This window comes from Crocodylus porosus, unplaced genomic scaffold, assembly GCF_001723895.1.
Source record: "Crocodylus porosus isolate Cpor-Errol unplaced genomic scaffold, CroPor_comp1, whole genome shotgun sequence".
In the NCBI taxonomy this organism is placed as follows: Eukaryota; Metazoa; Chordata; order Crocodylia; family Crocodylidae; genus Crocodylus; species Crocodylus porosus.
Window position 1 is genome coordinate 11,666,466 of NW_017728932.1, and position 26,682 is coordinate 11,693,147.

Genomic DNA, 26,682 nt, shown 5'->3' on the forward strand with positions numbered 1-26,682 from the left:
CACGGTACCCTCACTCCTCCGTGCCTCGGTTTCCCTGCCTGGAGCACGGTACCCTCACTCCTCCGTGCCTCGGTTTCCCTGCCTGGAGCACGGTATCCTAAAATGCTTTGATGGGAGCAACTCCTCCTGTGGTTGCGAGGTGGGGAGCCAGCAAAGCTGAAGTGAAGCACCAGCTACCCCCTCCCTGCCATGGTACCTGCAATAGCAGCAGACCGAACTCGGCTGGGCTGGAGATCGCTTGGCTGCGCTGTGTCCGTCTGCTCCAAGTCTATGGAGTGACACCTCTCAAAAGCACAAATGGTGACCGACTGTACAGCCGAGGAGGCTGGTTGTGGGATGTTTTGCAAATCGGCTGAAACAGATGCTTGCTGGGCTTGTTTCTGGATCCCAAGCGCTGGGATCCTTGGCCTGCCTGTAAACCTTGTGCTGTTTAACATTTGTAGCCTTATAAGGATCTGTACACTGAAGGGTTGTTTGCCCTGGCAAGGGAACAAGCCGGCTCGAAACATTGATCGTGTCCGAGACCCTAATGCAAACAAGTGGAATGAGTTTTGTGTCCTCGACTTCCTCGAAGGCAGGCCAGTGCTGCTTTACGCTTGCCTTGCCCAAGCCTGTGGCTCCTGTTCAGGCAAAGATCCTGTAGTAATTGCTGAGTAAAGACCAGAAGAGTTGGCCCTAACTCCCCTCCTGATGTTGCAAAAGACCCGAGTTTGGGGACATCTAGCAGGGTGCAGTCTGGGGACTCTCTTGTGTGATGCAGCTCTCGAGCGTACCCTGTGGTACCGTGCACCGACGACGTCCCGGCCTCCAAATCTGCGAGCAGAAGGAACAGCCGAAATATCTCCACCCCCCCACACACACACACTCGGTGGTGGCCGACATGTATACAATGCTTGTCCATGATTCATGTCAGCAGCACTGACTCAGTTTTATTTCTGGCACTGATTTCTGCTGGGGCCTCTCTTCTGGGAAGTGGGACTTCTGGTGTCCAGATCTGGTTTTGAAAGAGCGGACAAAAACTGAAACCGACTGCCTTGGATCCGTTGAAGCCTCTGGCATTCGTTCGGGAGCATTTCCCGTACTGGCTTGTTCTGTCGGATGAGGCTCCGTCAAGTGCGGTAGGGAGGCCGAGGGCCTTGCATGCGCTGATCTGAAGCTGGCAGTGAACTCCTAAGCCCCTTCCTTCTCTGTGCTCCCGTAATGCAGTCTCCTCTGACCTCCTGAAATGTCTGTGGGATTAATAAAAACCCTGTCCCTGTCGAGCTCAGCTGCACAGGAAAATACTCGTGGCCTTTGGGGATGGAGGGGCAAGGGAAAGGCAGATGCGTGGCGCTGCATGTTCCCTGCAGCAGCTTAAAAGCCCCGTCTTGCTGAGCAAGTGAAAATGAGCTTTCTAGGCATGATCGCGGGAATACTGAATTTGGGGTACTGCTACGTGTCCCCAGATTTGGTGTGCAACAGGTCGTTTGCAACTTTAGGACACTGAATCCTCCTTTCGGCTTCTCTTTTTAAAGTGGCATCTCCGTCACCTCCCCTTGAGTCCTGTTCCTAGTTATGTAAAATGAGTGGGCCTGTGGAGGGGCCCTTGGCCCCACCTGGCCTGTGGCACAGCTGGCCCCCCCAGGTATGCAGTGGGGCTGGGGTGGCTCCGTGACTGGACTCTGTTTTGTAGGAGTCCTTCCAGCTGTTGCTGGTCCCAGTCCCACGGAGAGTGGCGGGGAGCCACGTGCACAGCGAGCCACCTGCCCACGCTGAGCAGCGCTTGCAACCAGGCAAAAGCCATTGCTCGGTGCAGGGGAAAAGCATCTGCCTCCCTCGTTTCCCTCTCTTGCTGCCTGGGCTGCGTCCCCTCTCCACCGCTGTCGCTACCTCCGTCAGCGTGGCCTCCGGGCTGCCTAGCGCGGTAGTGGGGAGGAGGTGTGGGGCGCGTGGGCCCTGGCCTGTTGCAGGGGGAGTGAGGGGGCAAATAATTGCCCGCTTCTGGTGTAAAACCACTGGTTTCTATGCAATTCCCTGGATGCTGAGCAAAACTTAGCATCTTCCTCCTTCTTTAACTCCTATTTAGTGGGCCTGGGGGTGGCTGTTTGCTGCCATTAGTGGCATGAAACTAAACCATGGCATTTGGGGAAGGATGTTGACTGAGGAGTTAAGAGCTGAAGTTTACTTAAAAGGCAGAAATAATGCACTGAAGCACGTGGCTTATTCCTAAGTGTTTGACCAAGCCTCGGGTCTGGGATTTTCCCCTGTCACCAAGCAGTGCAGACTTGCATGGCGCTATTGTTTCGGTGCAGTTGGTCCCACTTCATAGGCAGTCGGACAATAATAGGGCTGTGTGTTTAATCAGGGATGCTTGCTGCAAACGGGCGTGTGTGAGCTGATGAGTGCGTGTTAATTTGGGTTTGTGGCACGCCAATGAAACGGCTCGTGGGGCGGTTCTACAGTAATTATAACACACGACTTCGGCGCACAGCAAGCGAACGTTGGAGACGGCTCACAATGCACTATTGTACTGCGCGGCGTACATCCGGACCTCTTCCGCTAGGAATGTGCAGCCTTCGGTTTTCAGTGGCCTTCGTAAGGATTAAAAGCCTTGACTTCCGTGCTTTAAACAAATCCTGAGCCTCTAACTTGAGCTCGTGGCATAAGATGAGATTTAAATTTTGGTTAATTGGTGCATCGCATCTTCAAAGCCGCTCCCAGATTACCTAATACAACTGTTGCCAAACGGCTGTTTCTTTGCTTGCTCTTTTCCCCTGAACGAGGGTTCGGGCTCTTCGTTGGCTGGATCCAGCGTTTGCAGCAGAGGAAATTATTATGCAAGTGCTGCTTTTGTTTGTTGTTACCTTAAGTAATGGCGTGGAGGGGAAGTTGTGCTCCCCTGGTGACTCAGTGGTCGAGAATAAAAGCGGGCCTAGCTGACTCGGTTGTTCCTCCCTCCCAGCTGCCTCCACGGGACAATGCAATCTGCACTGAGCAGCAAAGGCGGAGATTACGCAGCAGGTGAAAACTTATGTGCTTCTGTTTGCAAGCATGGACTTTCACATGGTGGTAAGTGTCTACTTTTTGGGGGGATGGGGTGGTTAGGCGACCAGCCTCCATCAAATAAATAATTCTCTCCCAACCTGAAGCACCTTAAATGGCCCGCTAGTGGGTATTCAGGACTTGCTGAATGGACTGTGCCCTTAGGGTGTCCCCTGCAGTGACTAGCCAGCGGGTGCTTACCTGGACAACACTTCACTTCCCAGCCCGAGTGCTGGCAGACACCTTTTGATGTCCCCGTCTTCCCTCCTTCATGAAACACTGCTCCTCCAGATTGGCCATTAGCAAGCAGGTGCCGAGATGCTTTATAAACTCCTGTAAAACCACCTTTGCTTCTGTTGCTCGCCGGCCGAGATAAAAGCCCCCCTCTCTTCCATGGAGCCGTATCCAAGCCTTGCGTCCCGCCGTGCAGCCGGGGTAGCGGGCATCTGCGTTCCCGCTGCCGGGGATGGGCTTTGTCGGTCAAGGAAGGGCACGTCTGCCCTGCCTTTACGCAACGCGAATGATGCTTGGAGGAGCGTGGCGGCAGGAAACCACACCGGTGGTGAAAGGTCGGGAACGTTTCACAGTCCGGGGCCTCGTCTTCGGCAGCTGGACGGCGGAGAGCCCCGCTGAAGTCGGGGCAGGTGGAGGAAAACCCCAGGTTTCTTCAGGTCCGCCTCGTGGGAAAACTACCGCGACTCTTTGCCCTCTGGTGTACTGCAGCAATAGCTGCGGAGGGAGGGGTGCTTGGAAGGGGGGCAGGTGGCAGTCGTGGATCCATTACTGGTAATAGCATGCTGCCCCTCCGGGGGCTTGTGAAGTCGCTGGAAAGAGGAAAGTTCCTGTCTGAGCGTCTCCCGTTTCCCTGTTGGCAGGTTACCCGGCAGCATTAGTATGGGAGAGCTGCCTCCCCATTTGAAACAGCAAAAGGGGCTGGAAAGAGGTTATGCTGCTGGGTGAAAACAAATGCAGGCAACTGTGCTCTACTCGGTCCAGGGAGAATTGCCCTAATGGCAACTTCAGAGCCTGCAGGGAGCGAGTGTGGCATGAGCGTTTCTAACCTGCAGCTCTGCCGCTGCAGTTCGCTGGGACTTTTTTTTAAAGCTGCTTGTGTCAACTCGGATTTGCAGCACTGTTTAATGTAACCAGGGCTGGAGGGAACCCGTTCTGCCCCGGAGGAGGAGAAGCGTAAGCAAAAGTGTCGGAGCGGGCAGCGGGGCGCTGGAGCCAGCCGAAAGGGCCGGTGACTGGATCTCTCTAAATATCTGCGGTGTAATCTCGGCTCAGCAGCCTCCGGCGGATGAGAGTTGGGGGGGGGGGTACGATGCCCCTCCTCTGAATGCGGAGTGGATTAGCAACTCGCATGACCTTGAAATTTTGTTAACGTGCTGAAATTAATCCATAAAGGAGCCTGCCTTTCTCCGAGTCTCATTGTAATGTAAGGAGGAAGAAGCAAGCCTCCCTGCGGCATTTTGCTAATTTGTCTATTTATAGACCATGAAAGCGCCCGCGCCTGAGCCCCTCCAGCGTCGGGAGGTAGCTGTTTGTTAAAGTAGAGGAGCTGCGATTAAGTGATGCCGCGTGGAGCTCGGGAGAGATCTCCTTGTGCTGGACTCGAGCTGCGGTGTGTGTCGGTGCCTTGGCCCTGGACGGTGGAAATAGCTTAATGCTGGGAAAAGACTTGGGGCCCAATCCTGTTCCACTTGCTAAGCATCGCGGTCCAATTTATATTGCACCCTGTCGGAGTCGCTTAAAACAGCTAATGCATCTACTCCTGCCTGTCTTCGTCTCGAGGCGACGTGGGAAGCGGCAACAAGGAGGAGGAGGCAGCCACGTTTTGCGCTGGCCACTGAGGCACGCAGTTGTGCGAAGGGCCAGGTCCTGCTTCACGTGACGGCTCTGGAGGCCGTTTCTTCGACCTGCTGCCTTGTGCTTTAAATATGACCTGCGGTGATTTTACGTTTTAGGCTTCAAAGGTAGCTGTTCCAGCTGTTGGCAGTCGCCGATGTTGCTAGTTAGTCGATTGTGATGGTGTCGCTGTCTTGGTGGCCTCACCTGTTATACGTGCCTCCTCCAAGCCGTGACGGCTGTGCCTCCTGGGGGCACTGGCAGCTGATTGTCTAAATCTGAGACCTAGAGGCAAGATACTGCTGCTTCTCAGACCCATAAATCCTGTTGGGACTGCGCTGCCGAGACCCATCCCTTGGTGATGCCATCAAGGCTGTCGTTTAGGTCAGTGCGAGGAAGGTCCACGGTAATCTAGACGTCACGGTGGCCAAGAGCAGCTTGTGTTGAGAAGTGTCGAAACTTGTTCAGCCTCCGTGGGCTGAAACGGGGTACTTAGTGGTACCCTAAATCTGTTGTGGCGTCAGCAAATAGCGTAGTGCGTAACTACACCGGATGCTAAAACTTTTCACTTGCTTTCCCCTGCCCTTGAACACGCTGCCTAGAAATGTTGACTTTCAAAGCACCAACTCTACCAACATGGAGCAAATCTGTTTGTGGCCCAACTTAGTCACAGGGCAAGCTGTAGGGAAATTCCTCTTAACCATGTATTATCAGCAGGATGCTTTGTAATGACACTGAAGCAATCTCTTGGCTTTTTACTCTTGCTGTAGGATCCAAGTGTTGACTCATGGAGCAGGAATAAGAGCACTCTGGCATCTGGCTTTTTGTCCTGTATATTCGGCGTGTAATGCTGGTGAGAACAAACCCGTATGAGAAACTTGGGTCCCTTCTCGTGTGTTGGTTCCTGAAACGGTCTCGGTGCCGGGGTGGAGTAGTGGACCCCCTGCAAAGCTACAGTGAAACTACTCCAGGTTGCAAGGTACTTCCTCTTAAATTAACTTCATTTATGAGCGTCCACGAATGGCTGGTCTGTAACAGTGAAGCAGATGTTAACTTCTAGGGGAAAATACCTAGGGACTTCCATACTTTGAGCAGGGGGTTGGACTAGGTGACTTCCTGAGGTCCCTTCCAGTCCTTGTTGTCTGCGATTTCTGTACTGGATCAGACTAGTGGTTGTCTGTTTGGTGTCTTGTCCAATATTTAAGGTGCAAGAAACCAGTACTTTGGGGCTAGGGAATAACCTCCCTGTGGGGGAATATTTCGTCCCACACTGCACTGGAGATCGGCTGAAGCAATGCTGGCATCTTCTCTGGAGCTCTTGGCTTGGGGTGTTGCTCCTAGCACTTCCCCTGCACCATGTAAATGGCAATAACACCTGCCTCGCGGTGGCTGCCGGGGCAGTGTGGGCCGGTACCATGGGCTTTGCTTCGTCGCTCTGGATCCTGTTGGTCCAAGACTTTCCTCTTAAACAGCTGCAACTCAGGAGAAGGCAATGAACTAGCTGGTTAGTATTTCTGTGGCCCGCCTCCTCCAAGCAGCACGAGATTTTTTTGAAATCCTCATCTTCCCATGGACTGTTTTTTATAGATAGCTTGCAGTAACAGATGCGTAATGAAAGGCTACCATGCCACTTTGCTCTAAGGGATTTCTCTGATATTGCTGTACCCTGTACCCTACGCCAAACCTACTCTGTGTAACCAGACATTCGGGCTACGCAGACTGCACAGTGCTGGGGGTGGCTTGAAGTGGTTCTCCTGCGCTTAAAACCAGTTCCTAGAGTGCAATGTAGTTTTGGCAATTACTCTAGTAACTGGTTTTAAGCGCAGGAGAACCACTTCAAGCCATCCCCAGCACTGTGCAGTCTGTCGCCTGCATGTATTTGGGTTTATCTTCTGGCTACACTTTGAAAATTCAAGTACGTGCATCCGTAAGTATGTGCTTGTAAATATTGCTCTTAATTTATTTCTAAGTATTTTACTTTGATATTTTTTTCGTATTTGTTTCTTGCGTGCATGAAACCTCTGGCTTCTTTACTACTCATTCCATCTAGGAAGAGCACGCGCTAACTGCAGATGTTTCCTCAGCCTGACGAGGGTACTTATACCCGAATGCTTGCAAAGAAGAATTTTTCCAACTACTTGAGTTAGTCTAATCAAAGAGATCAGATTTACCCAAAGAGCCTTGTCTGCCCATGTCCTTAGACCACCACGGCTACAACCTACACCCCTGTAAATATTGTTGTCGTTCATGTAGGGTTAGTAGACCGTTGCAGGGGTCTTTCTAAGCACAAATGACCCAACTGCTGCTTGGAGCCAGTGGTCCTCTGTCAGTGGTACCTTTTTAACATCCTTCCCTAATAAAAGCAGTGCAGGTATCCTTGGTTGCATTGTGGCAGTCGGCTACTTGGCAGTGCATAAGTGTCGTACTTGTCTAATAGGGCAGATGCCACAGTGTCTTGGGACGGTCTCTCCAAGAAGAAGAATTTGTCGTTAAAATTGCAACCCAATTCACCACTTCAGGACTCCCATTTTTATATAGCTGCGTTCTTTAGACAAGCAGCGAACTGAAAACAGATGGGGGAGAAGGGGGCTGGGAGGTGGGGGCCAACATGTTAGTTTTGCCACCAATCTGCTTAGCTTGCAAATCGGTGATTAGTGCAAGGGACAGAAGGACTAGTAAATTCCTGGGAATACCAGGTTGGTGAATGGCAGGCTTGCTTCCCACGTGTGTTACTAAATCCCACGTCCTGTGCTAGCCGGAGGAGTTGGGTGCCCGAGAAAAATGGTGGTTTATGGGTAAGTGGGAGGACCGCGCTGGTTCCTATCTCTCAAAAATAGTGTCACGCCTTGAGTAATGGCAGCCATCTCCAAAATGAGGAACGGGTATCGCCCATTTGAATGGCCATGTTGGGACTTTAAGGCATCCTAGTTTCACCTGGGTCTCTAGCATTTCTAAAAGAATAATTTAGGAAGTGGCTTCTGACTGATCCCACATTTGGGGATCTGCCAAGTGAAAGTGCTGTTGAAATGCCGTGCATCTGTTGGTAAATCTTCCAGTTCGTTCTTAGTAAACCGCAGAGCATCGTTGTTCTGATGCACAAACTTTCCTCGAGTTAGTTTTCAGCAGTTATGGACGGGTGTATTTTATGAGCCTGCGGTAACACTTTTGTCTTCAAGAAACTCAGATTTTTACTCTCGGCAGGGGTTGAGTTTTGCTCTGTTTCACCCCAGACGGGTTGGAAAGACGCAGTGGGGAAAGCCACTAACCGCAGGCACGAGACGAGTTAGACGCGCGCCGTGCAACGACAGATTCTGCTCCCTTGTTAAAGTGCATAGGCTGTATTCACTTATAGCCAAAGGCAGATGGACGGTGCGAAGGGAAACCCGCCGTGTAAAATGCGGCGTCTAACTTGTTCAGGGCCACGTTGCAGGGCAGCGCGTGAGAGGGGGGTAGACCCCAGGTGTCCTGGCTGCCTGGGTCCAGGATTATGTCCCTGTAGATGATGCAGACCCGGCAGGGATGCTCCTTTACCGAGGGGAAGAGCACTTTAGGCAAAGCCACCAATAAGTGGAAAAGATGCGTCAGCTGTGCTGAAAAGTTAGCAAAGGAGAGTGATTCGTAAGGCTTGGATGCTAGAACCGTTCTCCCCTCTTGCCTTGCTTTTTTTTTTTTTTTTTAATTATTATTTTTTTTTAACATGACTTACCTGTTTGTGTCTCTCCCTCTCTCTCTAGGTGTAATTGCTGAGGCTGTCAAGGATGGCTTTACGTTTCCGCAGATTCTTACCATACGCCTTGCCTGGAGTGCTGGCGCTGATCGGGTGGTGGTGGTTCTTCTCTCGTAAAAAGGAGCGTGAAAGCAATCATGATAGGCAAGTCTTGGTCGGTGTGCAAGAGCAGAGGATCGAACCCCCCAAAAAGGAGCCTTCATCAGGAGAGGAACCGAACGTCCTCAGGGTGCTCCCTGTGCTGGTGGCGGAGGGCCGCCCGGAGAATGAAACCTTTCCTCCCAAGCCATCGTTGGGGTCAGTGACTCCTCCTCTCTCGCTTCGAACTCTCGAGGGGTCAGATTCGTCCGAGAACCTTCCTGCCACAGTAATGACGGCCGTTGAACTCGACACGTTGGATGACGACAGTGACAAACTGGAAAGAGCGGTGTCTCGGGAGGAAAGCGGGTCCCCTGCACAGGTATCTCCCCCTCTAGTCCTGGAGAGCGTTGAGTCGACTTCCAGTGCAACTCTCGGCCAGCAGCCACTGGTGTGTCCAGCATTGGAGTCGGCCCAAGAGCCTTTTGGAAAGACTGGGAGACTGGGTGAAGTGGAAACGACTCGTGATGCTTTGAAGAGGCCGCCTCGGGAAACCCAGTGCCCAGAAACTACGTCTGTGGACCCCAGCCTTTCACCAGCCCCCTGCCCAGAGCCGGGCAAGGAAGCTGATACCCAGCCTATTGCTTCTGATGAAGAGGATCAGAAGGAGGTTGGAGAAGTTGATTCAAAGCAAAGAGAGTCTGAAGTTGGGATGTTCCCGAATAGCTGTGTGGAGTCTGTCTGCTCAGAGCCATCTGGGAAAGAGATGTCTGAGTCGACTGGCAGTATTGTGCCGAAGTGTCAGGGAAGGGAAGACCAGCACGCCCTGTGTACACAGTCGAAAGGAGATGGTTTGCAGAAAGAGAGAACTGGAGGAGTGAGTTTGGATAAAGATGAAGTTGAGAAAATTGAGCAAGTTGCTATACAGATTATTTCTAAGGTCATCTTAGCAGCCACTGGGGAAGTGCTGTCTGGGTCGGTAAGTGATGTGTCCAGTAGGCTTTGTCAGGCTGATAGACCTCAGGAAAGAGTGAGCACCCTGCTGTCAGATCCAACACCTGCGGCAGAGCCCAGCCGAGAGAGCAAGGCTGCCGCTGCCCAGAGCGCCACCGCAATACCCGCACCTGGAGCAGAAGAGAAACTCGACAGTTGCACGACTTACTCCAGCTACTTGAAACACGGGTGCTTATCTCACCCTGTTCAGGGTGAGACCTCGAAAGACCCTCAACCAAAGAGGTCTGCACACGGCGAGGTGCCAGGAGCCTGTCGGACTTTGGTCGCAAAATGCCAAGCATCGTTGGAGGAGTCGCCTCCGGCGATGGAGGACTCCGGGTGCAGTGCGTGCACGTCGGAAGATGGGATGAGCATGGAGGATCCATTGCAGAGCACCTCCTTGTCTCTCCTGGCAGGCCAGCATACGGACTCGCTGAGCACGTCTGCCATCCAGGATACTTCCATCGAGCAGAGCTTGGTGCCCAGTGAGAAGCCTGTGACCCCCAAGTTACCAGAAGACGACAAAGTGCCATATAGCAATGGGATGTTGAAAGAGGACAGTCCGGATCTGAGACACGAGAGGAACTGGGCCACGGAGACGGATGCAGACCACTCAGGAGGTAAGGGCTCGGGGTGCGTGGGAGACCCCTGCGTGTACCGCGCATGGCCTCTGCGCTGGCATCCCAGCCGGCATCACTGTAACGGGCCTGTTTTGTGGCTGGCTTCCCCCAGTAATGAAAAGCTCTAGAGGTTTATACATAGACGCACCTTATGTTTAGACGAATTTAAGTACCCATTGCTTGCTGCCAGCTTTTACACCCCATGGTGATGAGTGCTCCAGAGACCAACCGTGGCGAGCTGACATCCGCTGGCCGCCTGCCACCAAAACACGTGTGCACATGGTCTGCTTCATCAGGTTTAGGATCCTCAGCAAGACTAAGCCCCCAGAGCACAGAGCCTGAGGTTACCCTGTAAGCTTTTAGGTTTTTGTCCTCAATGTAGACGGCGAGCAACAACGGTACTGCTTGGCAGTGTCCGTGGCCAGTGCCTTTTGGCTTACAGATGTTCCTTCCCTGGCACGTGTTGCCTTGCTCGTTCCCTCTTGGGTACTGGGTGGGTTGTTCCTAGCAGGATGCGACACGGCTAACTGTGTGTACGGGCCAATACAACCATTAACCTTTTAGCCTTCGTAAAAGCTGCAAGACCCTGCTGGGCAAACAGTCTTTAATGACAAGATGAGTTTTATAATCCCCACCGGGCAACTGCGGTGCTGCCTGCTGCTAGATTGCAGGCTCTGCTGCCTTTACTGGGGGTTTGGGGTTAGCCGTATGAGAGATGCTGCTGCTTGCAGTGAGCGTAAATGAAAAGGCAGTGCCCTGGCCCTGCGGGTGCAGTGCTTTATAGGAATAGCCAAGAGAACAGAGCTCCAGTGCAGGGCCTGAAGTCGTACCTTGTGCAACTCCTGTGGGTTTGTTTTAAATATACTGGGAGGATGCATATTGAGTGCTGGGGGGAGATGAGGAAAGAGGCTACTAGGAGAGTGCAAGATGATTTAAAAAAAAAAAAAAAAAAAAAAAGCTCTGCTGGTACCTTCTACACCCTCTTCGTGCAGCATAAATCCCTGCCTGTTGCTGCCAAACCTTTGCCGGGAGCTCTGAGCAAATAGTAAATAGTGGGACCAGTGCTCCTCTTATCCTTTCAGTGATTTACCTGCGTCTGCCTTGCAACGTATGAAGGCTGTTCTGTTTTATTAAGAAGCTGGCAGCTTCCAGTCTTGTCCTTTTCAAACGGGAGCGTGTCCTCGACTCTGTAAGACAGAGCAAAAGCTCTTCACGACACTTGCGGGCTTTGCAGTAGACCAGGGCCCTTCCTCTGAACAGAGGGCTGAAGGTTCAGGAGTGCTTCGCAGCAAGGACAGATGCCCTGCCACCCAGCTCTAGGTTTAAACTGGCTCACCCTGCCCATTGCTTCTACCTTGGGCTCGCAACAGCAGAAACGTGGTGTCAGCTTGGCCCCCGAGTGAGAAGGCTCTGCCTCCTTTCCCAGATATCGAGTAGCTCTGAGTACAACAGACAGATCCCTTCCAGGCTAAAATTTTTAATCATAGAGAAACATCTTTGCTTCTGCAGCATGGATGTTGCTTGCTACCAATAATGGCCCATGGCTGCCGGTGTTGTTTTTAACCTTACAATAGTGTGTGCCTGCCACAGTGCTATGGTCTGCCTATTGTTATGTAATGGAAACCTCTCTGGTAAGAAGACGTAACTTTACTTTAAGTATCCATCTCACATGTTGCATTGTTCAGGAGGATGTGTGGTACACAAGGCTGTCTGTTTTGACTAAGTCGTGTAAGGGAGGCGCCAAAAGTCTTGACTCCTTTCTTGAAAAGGAATAGAAAATCTGAATGTTGGGCCTCTAATGTAGGAACACGGTAGGCTAATGTTTAGTGTGAGGCCTAAACTTCAGTTCACCACGTCTGGAAAGCGAGCCGGAGATGGACTGCATGAGTTATCTGTAAACTGTGGTCTTTTTTTTTGCAGGTTCAGATGTAAACAGCATGGATTCAGTGGACAGCGGCTGTGCCCTCGGGAAGACGGAGACTCGCCAGAACTCCAAGCCAGGAGTAGACTCAAATAAGTCAGAGCTCACTATCTGGGAGATAGAGGTGCCAAAGGTAACAAGCCAAGCACCTGGTGCCAGTGTCTCCATGCACTGACCCTGGAAAACTTGTAGTAGTTGGAAAGGACGGGGTGTCGTCACCTGGGTTCGAGGCCTGGCCCCACCTGACCTCTTGCAAAGACTTGGGGCCTGGAGCCATGTGGGTGTCTTGATGTCCGACTCCTGTGATGAGTTGAGTTGTACTTGAGGTTATTCTGACACCCAGTTATCTTTTGGATCCGGGCCTTGGCACTTCTGCGCTTCCCTGTGTCTGTAATGTGCATCAGGCTTGCCTGCTCTTGGGGTGATGAGTTTACAGTCCTTAAAATACCAGCTGGAAAGCTCAGAGGACTGGTAGGGGGCCTGCTAAGGCTTCTGCGCACAAGGAGAGCTTTAAACTGCCTTTCCGTGTTCACTGCTCCAACTCTGAAGGTTGGGCCCAGCTGGTTTACAAGACCCAGCGCCGTAACATGCTGATAACGTCTCTGTGCACATCAGTTTTCTCTAGGGTTGCCTTCTCCAGACTTTTTTCCCTTCCTCTGTTCCCAAGGCTTGGTTTTATAGCCTCAAGCCGTGAAGCCATGAATGATTTCACAAGTTCCTTTTGGAAAAGGTCCATGCCCGGGAGTCAACCTGAAGATCCCTAGCCAAGCAACAGAAGGAGTCTGCTTCCCCGTGGGCGAAGCAGGCTGCCTTTGCGGCTTAGAGGCCATGTGCCTGCTGCTGGTGCAGCTGCGTACCGAGACCGTGTGTGTGTGTGTTTTTGAGGGAGAGGGTGCACAGTATAACCTAGACACGGCTGCACCTGGGCATTAAAAGAATCCATTTCACAGCCCAGTGCAAACAGACCTGATGTTTCCCAAAGTAGCATATGCAAGGAGATGAACATTAAAAACCTTCCTAAGGGGCTGTATTCAGTGGAAGTGCAGTTGCATCGGTACTGGAGTCAGTGGTCTGTACCGGGCCATTTAACACCTTCACCGCACTTCCTTTGTACAGGCCAGAAAGATGATGTTTGCAAAACCTCCGTTATTTGGAAGGTCCTGCCTTGAGCTTCCAAATAATCTCCCTAGGCTTCGCGCTAACTGGGTTTTTTGCCAACTTTAAAAGGCCACAGGAGTGGGCCATCCTTGTAGGTGAAATTAAATTAAAGGCTGATGGTGCTGTTTGCCCTCCTGACTGATTTTCTCCGTCTTGTCTTTCGATTAAAGCACTTGGTCGGCCGGTTGATCGGCAAGCAGGGGAGGTACGTGAGTTTCCTGAAGCAAACATCCGGTGCCAAAATCTATATCTCAACATTACCGTACACCCAAGACTTCCAGATCTGCCACATAGAAGGTGAGGGGAACCATTTTTGGCTGCTGTTTTTGTTTTTGCTTTTTTTGGCTTTTGCTGCCTGGAGGGCACTGTGGCTATAAATGGGTGAAGAATTACTGTCGTCTCAGCGCAACACGGAGGCAATGCCTGTATTTGCCTGCCTCCAGTGGCAGACGCCAGCCACTGCTGCCCACCGACCGGCGCGCATGCAGCCCCGCTGCAGCAGCTGCTCTGTGACCAGGGTGTGAAACGCACACGGGGAAAGCGCCAGCTGTTGAATAGCCCCGTCTAGCTGGCAGGGGTGCGGTGATGTCTTGCTCTGCTCTGTAGAGGTGATGTGGTTCTTTGGTGGGGGAGAAAAGGAAGGCTCTTGTTGCTCGGGGGCATTACAGGCCTGGGTCCTTTGCTCCAAAGTCTGCTCTGTACCCACCAGTAGAGAGAGGTCTAAACAGCAACAGATTCCCCCGTGCTGCAGACAGCAGCAAACCAAAGCAGCGTGTGCAGCAGGGAAGAAGGTGCGCCTTAATGCACGTTGTCACGCGTTAAACAAGAACTGCCTGGTCTGAAGCTATGATATCGGTGCATGTTTTTAAAATACACTTCTACCTGAATGAATGCTTGGTCAAAGGGGTAGCTGTAGGACCCCAGCAGTGTTGTTATCTGAATCCATTAATACTGTTCTGGAGTGAGGTATTACCAGTCGTGTCAGCCCTCAGGTCGGATGGTCTGTACACGCGCTGTCAGGATACCATCTGCGATGCCGTACCTCGAATGGGTTTGGTATTTCAGGGAAGAGACTGCAGGCGTCGGTTCTTGGTAATGAAAACTCATCCAGGCTTATTGTTCACAAACCAAGCCTGGGCACTAGCATCCGTGACCGACTACACCCAGTGCTGGACAGGTCGTCTGCTGGTGATACAGGCATGAACATAACGCTTAAGCCCAGTACGAAGTTCAGGGGTTCCCAGGCCCTCTTCTTATGAAGTGCTCGAAACAACGTTGTGTTCACAGCACATTCGGCTAACGTCTCGCGTTCAGTGACATCCTCCACCTCCACATCCATGTCATACTTCTCGTGAATTAGCACATCCTTCCCACTGGATACGTCTGGCCAGGTCGCTCTCTTTTTTGGGGGTGGTTTTTGTTGCTTTTTTGCTTCTGTTTCGATGGTCTCTTATTGGTCACATCGGTTCACTCTGTTGGCCTTGGAGGCTCGTCTGTAAAAGTAATGAGCTACTCTGCACAGAAGTATATTGTATGCCTGGCTCTGTATTCATTGGGGCCTGCTCCGATTCATGCTGTTAGTAGGGCTTCTGTATGCTGTGTGCATGCACTGACTAGTAGCTGTATTCAGCTACACTCTAGCAAGATCTACAGTGCCACTTCTTCCAGGGAAAGCTTTTTGCAGGGAAAAACAGTTTATAGCAGCGTTCCCTCCCCTATTTCTGAAGCTGCTAGCCAGGTGTCTGCACATAGTGCTGGCTGGAGACACCAAGCCTCTCTTTGTCATTTTGTTAGCATTTTGCTGCTATGAACTAACTGAGATTTTAAATAGGGTATGAGACCAAAAAAAGGAAGAAGTGTCCAGTTTGCAGCCAGGACCACACAAATAGAGTCAACGTCCTTTCCTGTTGAGACTGCTGCTTTTTGGGGCAGAGACTTGCATTTTGTATGTGTCCAACACCTGCCACAGCTAGATGTGCTCTCTTGGATGAGCTGTAGATGCTCCTGCGACACGCAACTTATTGTACACATCTTCCAAGTTGCTGAGAAATAAACTGGTGTGAAGAGACTCTTATAAGCGGTTGGACTGCTGTGAAAACCATTTAACTGAACTATCTAAAAAGCTATTTAAAAAAAAAAAAAAACACAACAAAAAACACAACAAAGTCCCACACTGAGGTTTGATTGCCCTGAGCACTGTAGCCCTTGAATGCCTCTAACATTTATTGCTGATGGTGCTGTTGCTGCTAGCACGCATTGACAGAGGAGGCATTCATCTGTTAGATTGCGTTAATCTGAAATGCTAACCCTTGCACTTCCACTACCCAGGTCTGGGTCGGGGGCTGCCTGAGAGATTCAAACCAGTGCATAGGATCTAATGGTTCCCGCTTTTGCAATAGGAGGGGCGGCTGGACTCTTCTAGCATTGAAATGGTGTCGGCATAAAGGCTTGTCGATGACATAGTTTCTCAAAATGCAGAGAATGAAAACATCTCGGCTTTCTAGGATGGGGCCTGGCGCTGGAGAAACAGAAGGGAACCTGGTAATCGAGTGATGAGGCATGTTGGCGTAGCTTTGGCACAAAGGTGCGGCCATGGGGCTTGTCCAGTATATCCTGCTGACTAACTCGACCGGGTTGCTGTCTTCCAGGCTCTCAGCATCATGTAGATAAAGCGCTGAGTCTGATTGGAAAGAAGTTCAAAGAACTAAACCTCAGCAACATCTATGCCCCTCCTCCCCCATCACTGGCGCTCCATTCTCTCCCTATGACTTCATGGGTGAGTACCAAGGCAGCATGCTGGCTTGATATTAGTTAGGTTGCAATTAGCCGCTGTGTTTAAAAGGCAGCTCCGCAGAGCCACGCTGCGTTCTCTTCAATCTGGCCGTCCTTTCCTATTCAGCAAGCCTCCACGGTGGCTCTGGAGCAAAGCTATCGCCCAGTAAGTGGGTGTCAGACAAACTGGTATCGTAGATGGATGTGCTGGGGGGGATGGTGCATGTGTTTTCTCTATTGCGAAGCAGCAACACTTTATTCATACCAAGCAGCCTTTGCAAGCGCTGGCTGCCCCCCCCCCCTCCCAGATGCCTTCAAAGCCATCCTTTTGGTTTTCTGCCTCAGCTGCCCGTAACTTAGTACAAATGTACTAGTTGCAGGTCAGACGCGTCCCACCTGTCACGCTGCTGCCCTGTACTCGGGTTTTCTGCAGCGTGCTCTGGGACATCCTATTCAAATCCTTAACCCAGCCGTGCTTAATCTCTGGCAGTTGTATGTGCCTCTGACATAATAGGCTTTTCCTACAGACTAGGCACGTTTGCTTGAGAAAAGTGCTCTGGGGTTTTTGGCTTGTGGCTGAGCATCTGGAGTATCTGTTCTTTAAAATGCGTTTACAGTGTAGTCAAACACCGAGCTGATCAGCTACCGCACGTAGTGCTCGTCACTAAAGGGATACCATTCCAGCCTGTCTGCACTAATTGCATCGCTCTCCCTTTTTTATTATGGTGTTTTATTGCACTTGTTCAGAACTAGCAGTAGTCTCTGCACTTCCCGGGCAACACTTTCTCTCTCACTTTCCAGGGGTTGCCAGGAAATGATGATTTCCATTTTTTTGTTTTGTTTACAGGCATACGTTCTATATATTGCCTGACTACATACTGCGGCTAGCCTTCACCTGTTGCCACAGGCGGTAGCACTAGGCTCATTCCTGAAAACTTCATTTGCATTATCCTCTCACATTCATTATAAACCTGACGCTTAAGCCACAATAGCAAAATCTAAGGCCCTAAGTAATGGCATACCCCAAAATGCAGTGGCTCCTGTGAACAGACCTGGGCATAAGCTCTACTTGTTTTTTTAATTGCAGAAACCTCCATCCCAAACTTACTCGTTAGACCAGGAGCTCAAATGGACCAGGAATTTCTGTCTCCTAGGAGCTGTTATAATGCTAGGACTAGAGTAGGTAGGGAAGATGGTATGAGATGATGAGCTCGCACTGCTGTGCCTTTTAGCCTCCCTGTCCTGTGCCTGAATAGGGTTTCTTGTTTTGCTGCTGACAAGTTTGTACAGACCTTTCCCAGAAGGATTTGGTCCCAAAATTATTCCTGTCGGCAGAGCACAGGACATCAGTGGCTCAACTGATTGGTCCTAAACTTGCACTAGGGCCCACTGTCACGCTTGTGAGCTGTTGAGCTTTCCATTATGAGCTCAGATGAATGAGACAAGTGAAAGCGAGTTTGTTGCTCATCTTTGGAATAAATAATAGTCATGTCATTTCTGCGTAGTAATGAAAGCGTTTTCTTTGTGGCAGCTGATGCTCCCCGACGGAGTCACCGTCGAGGTGGTTGTGGTTAACCAGGTCAACGCGGGACACATGTTTGTACAGCAGCACACTCACCCCACCTTCCACGTCCTGCGCAGCCTGGACCAGCAGATGTACGTCTGCTATTCGCAACCGGGAATCCCGACTTTGCCGACGCCAGTAGAAGGCAAGTAGCCTTGTTGCCCACACGCCGCTGTGTTGAGTAGTTTTTCTGCAATCCTGAGAAGCAGGAGTCGTGCAGCCTTATTTCAGTGTCGCCTTACAGTCACCGGTCCTTCCTGGTAGCCTTATGCAGTGTAACTTGAGTCGGGGGGTACGCAGGCTTGTGCTTGTGGGCGTTCGTCTGCTCCCAAACTAAAAGGGAAGGGGCATTTCAATGGTCTCAGCTTTGCTCATCGCCAGATGGCAGAGCATCAGTGACCACTGGAATTGGGTGAGAGAAGAAAAAACCTGTATTTAAAAAATAAATAAATAAACCGGGAGGCAATCCATCTACTCCTAATTTTTTTAATAAAATAGGGGAATTTAAATTTTACTGAAGCGAACGTAGCAAGGAACCTGTAGGCTCCTAAATACTGAGAACCCAAGGATGGCTGGCATTTTATGTTCAAGGTTTTTAAAGCTGTATTAAAAGTGTGTGTGTGCATGCACAGGGGTAAAAATCTTCTTAACCAAGAATGCTGTGGCCATTTGTGCTGGTCTAATAAAAGATATGAGACTAGGCCAGAGATCCTTGTCTGCCTGGGTGTGCATGCATGGACCTGAAGGAATACTGAACCTCCGAGTCTGCTTGGCTTCAGCCCCCAGAGCTTATGTGCCAAGGGAGAGGTGCAGATTACTCGGGGTTGCCTACTGCAGAGGTTGAATGCTTTCCTCCGGAGGGTCTGGCACCGGCCGTTGCTGGAGATGGGATTTCTGAACTCGGTGGGCCTTGAGCTTGATCCAGGCTGGCTGTTCAACCTAGTCCTCATGTCCATTGCAAGGTTGATCCAAACCAGAAATACTTTGGCCGCTCCTTCTAATGCTTTGAATGTCCTATCTGACCCAGCAAGAACTACTGTAATAACACCGGCTGCCATTGCTGCAAACGGGGGCTACTAGTTTGCCTGTGGGGGGACGGGGGTACTTATTGCCTTAGCCCCTGGCTGTTTGGTGCATCTCTTCTCCCTCTAGTATTGCTAGTCAGAGAGCATCTTTGCGGTGTCATTTCAAAGATGTTTGCTGCTGGCACCTTAATTAAAGCATCAGGATTATATCCCTCGCTGCAAACACTTCCTCCTGTTTCGAGGTATAATTTCTGGCGTTGCCTCCAGCCTGCTGGTGTGTGGTGCAGACCGAGGGAGCAGAATGGCTGACGGGGCTCTTCCTCTAGGGCGCATATCTCCTCCTAGCAATTTCCCCGGTAGGGCTTAAGAAGGCGACCATCTTAAAGCATCCCCCTCCCTTCTCTTCACACCGAGGAGCTGGAAGGGAGGAGCAGCCTTGATGTGCCCGTGTGCAGGGGTGGAGCTGGGTGACTGTCAAGGCAGCTGTCAGAGCACGGCAGGTGGATGCCGCTACCTTGTCCAGCACCGCTTGGATTCACGGCGTGCTCTCGTGGGGCCGTGCAATCGCTCGCTAAAATTTGCAAATGCCGCTTTTTCTGTAATGTCAAAATTGGACAGTTTACTTATGATCATGAGTCTTAAGTACGAGACCGAAGGAAAGGTGCGTTTTATCTCGCCTTAAGGGGCCTGGTGTGCACACGTACCGAGAGCTGGCCCTTGCATGTTTGGTGACCAGCTCCATAGGGGGTTCCTAGATGCAAGCGCTAACGCCAAACTCGTGTCTCTCTCCCACCCACTGGTGCTCGGCAGTCGGCGTTATTTGTGCGGCCCCGGGCATGGACGGAGCGTGGTGGCGGGCTCAAGTCGTCGGCTACTTCAAAGACAGCAGTGAAGTGGAGATCCGATACGTGGACTACGGAGGATACGAGAGAGTTAAAATAGACACCCTCAGGCAAATCAGGTCGGTGACTTCTTCACCCCTTGTCTGGAACCGCAGTTGACCCTTCGTAATGGGGTGTCGCAGCTTGATAGGTAAAGGTGCCTCTGTTTGAAGAAAATGGCAGGAAGTTCCTGCTGATGAAACAGCCCCGGGGTCGCTTGGCGATTTTAGACCCAGCTCTTGTATAACTTCGTCTTCTTGCGAATATTCAAGCGCTTCAAAAAGCAAAGAGCGAGTATAAGCCCTGCCACTTCGGCAGGGAAGCTGCTGAGCCAGAGACAAATGACCTGCTGGAGTTTCCCAGCAGCAGAATTGGGATAGAAGTGGTGGGCCGTGTTGCATCCTAGAAGCTTCTTGCGGCTTCCTAGGGCGGCTCTTGGGATGGATGGGGCGTGATGAGGCAGGACTGTGCCGCACGTCCACCCGGCCCAGGATTTCCCCCCTTGGTGCCGTGGAGGGCGGCGAGTCTGCTTTTTTTTAGTCTATGCCTGCTGCAACGGAGCTGAGCCTGGGGGGACAGAAAGGGATGGGCTGGGTATGCAACCTCAAAGCCAGTAAATAGGCTAGTGGCTTCTGCCTCTGTCCTGAGCCCCAGGCTTGTCTAAAAGGTTCTGCAGCTGCTTTGCCGTCTCCTTTGTGTTACGGTTATGCCTACATAAACTCACGGCCCTATTGTTCTTGTACGTCAAGAGCTGAGCCCATAAGTGCTGGTCCTAATCTCCTACAGTCTGCGGAGATGAAAGCGAGGGTGGCAGGAAGGGAGCGGCAGTGTTGTGCATTTCACAGGTGATAGGCAAGCATGAGGAGCTAGGACGGGATCCAAGTCCCCGTCCAGCATCTGCACTGCAAAGTTTGCTCCCCTCAGATGTTTGCTCACGCATTTGTAGAGCGGACAACAGTTATTTTTTGGTTACCTTTTTAATTTGAAATGCAGTCCTGCTGTGCCAACCCCCTAAATATCGATTTAAAGAATAACATGTAGTGAAGGTAAAACGAGTCTTATTCAAACCGGTTCTCTTCTTTCTCTTCTCAGGTCTGATTTTGTAACACTACCTTTCCAAGGAGCAGAAGTCCTGCTAGACAATGTGGTGCCGCTTCCAGGTAAGAGATCGCCAAAGGAGAATAGCACTCTGTGCTGGGCTAAGCCAGTGGGACGGCATAAGTTTAAAAGCAACAATCCTGCGCTTTCTCCCTGTCATTGCAAGTGCAGTCTCTGAGTTTCCAATACGTGGATTAGAACTTTTTTTTTTTCCTTGTTTTGTTTCTTACCCTGAATTTGCCACCCTGGTGCTATCTACATAGCCTTCGCGCTTGGGTCTTTCACTGTGTAAGTGGGGGGAGAGCCCTTGTAAAAAAAAAAAAGAAGGGCACGTCGCTTCAAGCTGCAAATTGGCAGAAGTGTATAGATGACAGCTGGGGTTCCTGGAGCTACTTTGACTGCCCTTTCCAACTTGAATGGACAGCGAGTGGACTGTCTTCGAAGTGGCTGTAAAGAAACAAATGCTGGGTCACTTCTTAATTTGGTACACGAACTTCCAATTGAAACGACTTTGCGAACGCTGGCAGGAGTTTCCTATAGAACTGCCCCTCCAAAGCACTGGGAGTTTTCCAGTGGGGTCAGCTGTATTGGTCTAAGCTATATGATAGACGGCCTTTTGGTTCGATTTTTGGTATCTTTTATTTAGACCAACTTTATCAGCCCTCCTGCAAAGCACTGGTAGAGTAGGAGTACTCTGTAAACATCTAATCCCACTGGTAGTAATGCAGGAGGTCAGGTTGTATTGGTCTCACAGTCCTTCAGCTCTGAAAGCTAGGGTCTGACTTGCGTCCTCTTATTCTTATCTTTCCAAAGATGAGGACCACTTCTCCTCCGAGGCTGATGCAGCTGTTGGCGAAATGACCAGAGGGATGGCTCTCCTGGCGCAGGTATGTGCTAGACAGGTCTAGAAAACCCCTAGTGCTCCCTGTGCTTGAGCAGGTGGGAGGTAGTTTCTCCATGAAACATGGGATTTTTTTGTGTGTTGGCTTTTTTTTTTTTTTTTTTTCCCCCCCCATATGACTCTGGCAAATGCAAAGTGAAATTCTCCAAGCCCGCTTGCTGGGACGTATTTTGGTAGTGAGCATCTTGTTTTGCCAAGAATACATGAGAGGTTGCTCAATCTCACGTCAAGAGCACCTTTAGGTTTCTGAGCAGTTTGCAGAGGAGGAAAGTAGTTTCTTTGCCTCTCTCCAAAGAGAAACTGAGGTTGGACCCCGCTGTATGAGTGAGCTTCTGGCCCTTTTGAGGGGCAGATGATGACTAGAGCTGCATCTCTTGGAGCCAGGAGTGTCCGCCTGGCACATGGTTCTGGTCTGGCTCCCTTAGCCCAGTGCTTGCCTGTGATTTTTTTGAAGAGCTGTTAAATGGGCTTCCATGTGCATTTTCTTCTCCCCCGCCTCCCAGCCTCACCATATCGCAAGCGGTTGTCTGAAATGACTGCCGATCTATTATGAACTCGTGCCCCTCCTTACAAACCCCAAGTCAGGCTGGCTGCACGACTAGTTTTGTAGCAGTGTTAAAGCTGGAGATGCATGATGCTATTCCTGACCTGTTACCCTTGGTAGGGTAGGGAGGAACGGTGTGGAAGTTGCCAGGATAGCGAGAGGGACAGGCGCATGGCAGCTGCCTTGTAATTGGGAAGGCTTTGAAGAGTTCAGCTCTTCAACTTGAGCAAGAAGTAGTAAAGGGAGTGAAGGCGATCCACTGAGGACACCCATGGTACACCAACCAGCTTGGATTGCACGCTGCATAAAATGAATACTTCTAAACTGCTGTATGCTAACACACCTCCGGGTTTTCAATTTTTTTTCCCCCACCCCTTGGCTTTTTTTCAGGTCACAAATTATGACAGTGCAACAGGTCTGCCTCTCATACAGCTGTGGAGCATGATGGGAGATGAGGTGTGTACTCGAGCAAAAAACGTTTTGCTTATTTTCCCCCAACACCCTTTTGAGTCCGTGCAAACCGTATTTGAGTCATGGGGGGGACTTCATTTAACAGAAATGGGTGCATTTGTTGTGCTGTCTCCTTCATCTTTGTCTCTTTCCCCCCTTTAGGTGGTGTCCATAAACAGAGCTCTGGTGGAAAGAGGATTTGCTCAGTGGATTGACAGCTACTAGTAATGTCCTGGATGCGCCGGGCAGCCCTTTTTCTAAAAAAAACAAAACAAAAAAAACAAGGGATTTTTTTGCACTGTATTACAATTTGGTTTGGCAACCCCTTCGGGAAGACCCCTTCGTTTACACCACTGTACAAAGTCCTGTGGTCCATCGAGACTGGTTTGCTCAACTGTTACCATTTCACTTGAAACGCATACCTCATTTCGGCGAAAGGCCAGGGTGTTTTTCAAGAGCCATAAAAAGATACGGTAGCTTTAAAACAACAAACCTGTCCGTGGCCTGGTCTCGAAAGTTAAAAATCGGGGGCTTGCTTGAAACTAATAAATGCCCCAACAACTTGTTAACTGTGGCTGAAGGCCTGTTTAATGCATATGTCCATAGGATTCAGTGGCTGTTTTCTACTGAAAGTGATGCCTCTCTTTTTAAAAAAGAAAATGCTGCCTATAAAGCCAACAAAGTGTATGTCAAGCATTCAATGTTCAGTTGTCTATGGATTTTTGCAGGCTGTGCCACCAACTTGGACCAGCTGCATTTGTCTGGTCTCCTGCAGGTGCTGGGCAAGGAGTGTATGAATTGTATTTATGGCACTTATTATGGCACATAGCCTTGCTAGACTGTCTGAGACTCGATCTGCAATGGGAAGGAAGCTGTTTCTGTGCAGACGTATCTAATGCAGGATAAGTTATTGCTGCAGCCATAGCTTGGAAGTGTTTTGTTTCCCAATCATGTACATGGAAAAAGAAAACTAATAATTGATTGCCAAGCCCAATTGTAACTTGTAATTTTCTAGCTGTGCAAGTCTGTGTAAATATATATAAAATCACTGTAATATTTTGTACAAGAAAAACACTGGAAACAAAGGGATCTTTACAAAAAAAAAAACCCAACCTTTTTTTTTCACACCAAAATGTCCTCCGTAGCTAGAAACGGTTTGGAGTGCGTTAGTATAGCTGACATACTTGGAGCATCTACATGTCGGGAGTTTTCCACTCTGCTGTGTACAGGTTTAGTATTTCCTTAGATTCCTGTATGGTATGAATTGTAATCAATGCATTTTTTGCTACTTTGCTGTACAGAGCTGGGGAAAAAAAAATGGGGAAAAAAGTAACAATTTGGAATTAATATTGCAGTGGTGTTCTCTCTCCTTGATTTGATAATTTTTTTTTTTTTATTTTTTTTTGTTCATCAGATGTGGAATCTAAAATTTTGTTGAAATAATTTAAGCTAACTTAAGTCTATTAAAAAAAAAAAAAAAAAAAAAAAGAACCGTCTAATGTATATCAACTTTAAATGTGTATCAAGTTGGGATTTATCTCGGCAGAGAAGACTCTTAATAGGAAACCATTGGTATAGCCAGTCCTCAGGAAATGAGTTTTCAGGCAGATTCATAGATGGCTTTTGCATCTGGTCACCTAATGCTGTCCACCAAGCACTGCTGAATGTAGCTACCTACAAGAACATTTGATCAGAGCCATTCAAATATGATTTGATTTGTATCTCTCTCTTTTTTGAATTCTGTCTTTGGGCCTTACGGTTTAATGTTCATGTTTGCAATAATGTCCAATGAAAACTAAATCAGTAATGTGGTTAAACCTGTAGAAAATACCTTATTGGAATGGCTTTTTTTCCCTCCATTTCAATTAAAGTGCAAATTTTAAGTCGTCTTAATCCAAAAGCGGTGAGAGAGAGCTTTCATCTTTCAGACCTCTTGTGACAAGGCTGGGAAAGGATCTTTAATCAATTTGATGGCAGGCTAGGCCTGTTTTCAGCAGGATACCAGAAGGTCAAGTTTCTGAACTCCTCCTGTTTGTAGAATTCTCCGATGACTACATGAAGTTTTGTGAACAAGTTTGGGAATTGGATTTATATTCTTTTTTTAAATAAATCTCTTCCAAAAACAAACAAACCTGCAAACCCTTTATGGTCTGCTGAGCATTGGTGCATAAAGGGAGAGGCTCTTGCATGTTGACTAATATGTCTCATTTCTGTCACGTAATTTTTAGTAGATTTTTTTTGGGGTAGCGGTGGGATTAAAAAGCATCAGTTTCCTGGGTATGGTTCCCTTCTCTGGAGTACTCTTTCATGGTAGCTGTAGTTTCTGGAAAGCAAATATGCCACCCTGCTGTTCTGTGGGCTAACATTGCTGGCTGAAATAAATCTCTCATAATTTTATGCATTTGAGCTCTGACTGGCAGGCTCGGGCTCCTTTGCGTTCATGGCTCTTTATGACCGCATTGTAGCCTTAACAGTGGGTTTTAGCTGCCTACCAAGTGAGGGTTAGCTGGTGTTCCTGCCGGGGAAGGGTTAAATGATTCAAGTCCCAAAGCTTCTGGGCTCTGCTCTTGCATGGGCCGAGCAGCTCCCTAGGGTGGGCCAGTGCCCATCCCTGCGTACCTAGCCACTTGCTAGACCTTTATGGCCCAGGCCTGGAGTAACTTGCAGTCAGCAATGGATTTGGTCCTTGCATCTCTCCTCGCAGGGAAATCCCAGTGTTTCCCAGACGAGAGGGGAGCTGAACTACAAGGAAAACTGTGACTTGCTCAGGGTGATGCAGGAAAGGCTCAGTGGAAAATTGAATTCTGGTTTCCAAATGCCCTCCCTTCGCTGAGCCTTTCTTGCCCTTCCCCGGGGAAGGAGCTCCATTGTGCTGCAGCTTAACAGGGAACGGATGCGTATCGGGGTAGCTGAGCTGCTGACTATGTACTCCTGCCTCCGCTTTGAATCTGCTGGCCACTGCCAGCCTGCATAAAAACCTTTCCAAGCACTAAGAAAGCTGTAGGACCTGCCCTCCCCGCTCTGCATCTCTCATCAGTCGTTGGAATGCAAAGAAAGGCCAAAATTTTCAGCTTGGGACCAATGATCCATTTAATGCAACCTCCTCTTGTGCCCCCAACTCAATTGCATCTCAAAGCGGGGCTTATTCTGACAGGCTGGGTTGGCCTGTCTGCCTCCTCCGTTTCTCATGCATTGCAGCGTTGGCATTTGTGCTGGGAGACCAGATCTTCCCTTCCCCGGACCTGCATGTTGGCATGAAGCAGTAATGTCCTCATTCCTTGACATTGCTGCTCCATGGCCTGAATCCTCCTGGAGCACAGGTTCGCCGCAAAAGGTGCCGATTGTGGAGTCGCATGTGTGAGACGGGCAGTGCAATGTCCAATTTCAGTGCGATTTGCCTGTGGGACCATATTGCTGTACAGACGCTGTTCCTTTAACCCTGAGTGCGACTCGCACCTTGGTGCTGCTCTGAGCCGCTTTGTGGCCGGCACGCTCCCTTTGCTCAAAGCAGGTTCGTGGTTTCAGCACCTACCGTGTGCGCCTGTAACTCAACTCCTCTGCTCTCCAGTGTAGCAATTCAACCGGGAAGTGTAAGATGAAGGAGGCTTGCACGAAAGGGGAAGAAAAATGTGCAGGCTGCTAGGAAGAGTTCACAGGTTGAGGGGCGGGGAAGGATGTGAACCTTTAAGCATTCAATTATTTAAAATGTAAAACTTGGCAAAACACTGCTCTTCCCCTACCCTGCAGCTTTCCCTTCTTTCCAGGATCCATATAATAGTCCTTAGTCTTGTTCTAAAAAAGCTTAAAGTAGATCCCTGCCGACTTCACGAGCATCTCTGGGGAGAGTTCTTCCTTCAGCATAATTGTTCATTATGGAGCTTAGCAATTCATCTTCATTCCCACGTTTTCCCTGGCTGCCGCCGTCGTGTTTTAAACGTTTGCTCCCGGGGCCGCTCCTCGGGCAAAGCTCCTATTCAGGAGCAATAACTGGAGGGAGCCCTTCTTCGCCCCCTTCGCAACTTGTGCTGGGGCACGTTTCATAGTTAAAACGGTGCGAGGCGTGCAAAGGGCCGGCCGTTAC

At 49.9% G+C, this 26,682-nt stretch overlaps 1 protein-coding gene across 1 annotated transcript; it reads left to right on the plus strand.

The window, feature by feature from the left end:
* Positions 1-8,582: 8,582 nt before the first annotated feature.
* On the plus strand, positions 8,583-24,484 carry AKAP1 (A-kinase anchoring protein 1). The gene is made up of 10 exons (XM_019545604.1): positions 8,583-10,287; positions 12,208-12,341; positions 13,537-13,663; positions 16,015-16,142; positions 17,670-17,847; positions 19,538-19,688; positions 20,701-20,768; positions 21,520-21,593; positions 22,542-22,607; positions 22,764-24,484. Exons 1-10 carry the CDS (start codon positions 8,628-8,630, stop codon positions 22,824-22,826), a joined length of 2,649 nt encoding a protein of 882 aa, XP_019401149.1. The 5' UTR covers positions 8,583-8,627; the 3' UTR covers positions 22,827-24,484.
* Positions 24,485-26,682: the final 2,198 nt, after the last annotated feature.

Coding starts and splice junctions, on each gene's coding strand:
- AKAP1 (XM_019545604.1), top strand. CDS start 8,628: ATGGCTTTACGTTTCCGCAGATTCTTACCATACGCCTTGCCTGGAGTG. Junction 20,769..21,519: donor CAATGTGGTGCCGCTTCCAG/GTAAGAGATCGC, acceptor ATCTTTCCAAAG/ATGAGGACCACTTCTCCTCC. Junction 22,608..22,763: donor GGAGCATGATGGGAGATGAG/GTGTGTACTCGA, acceptor TCCCCCCTTTAG/GTGGTGTCCATAAACAGAGC.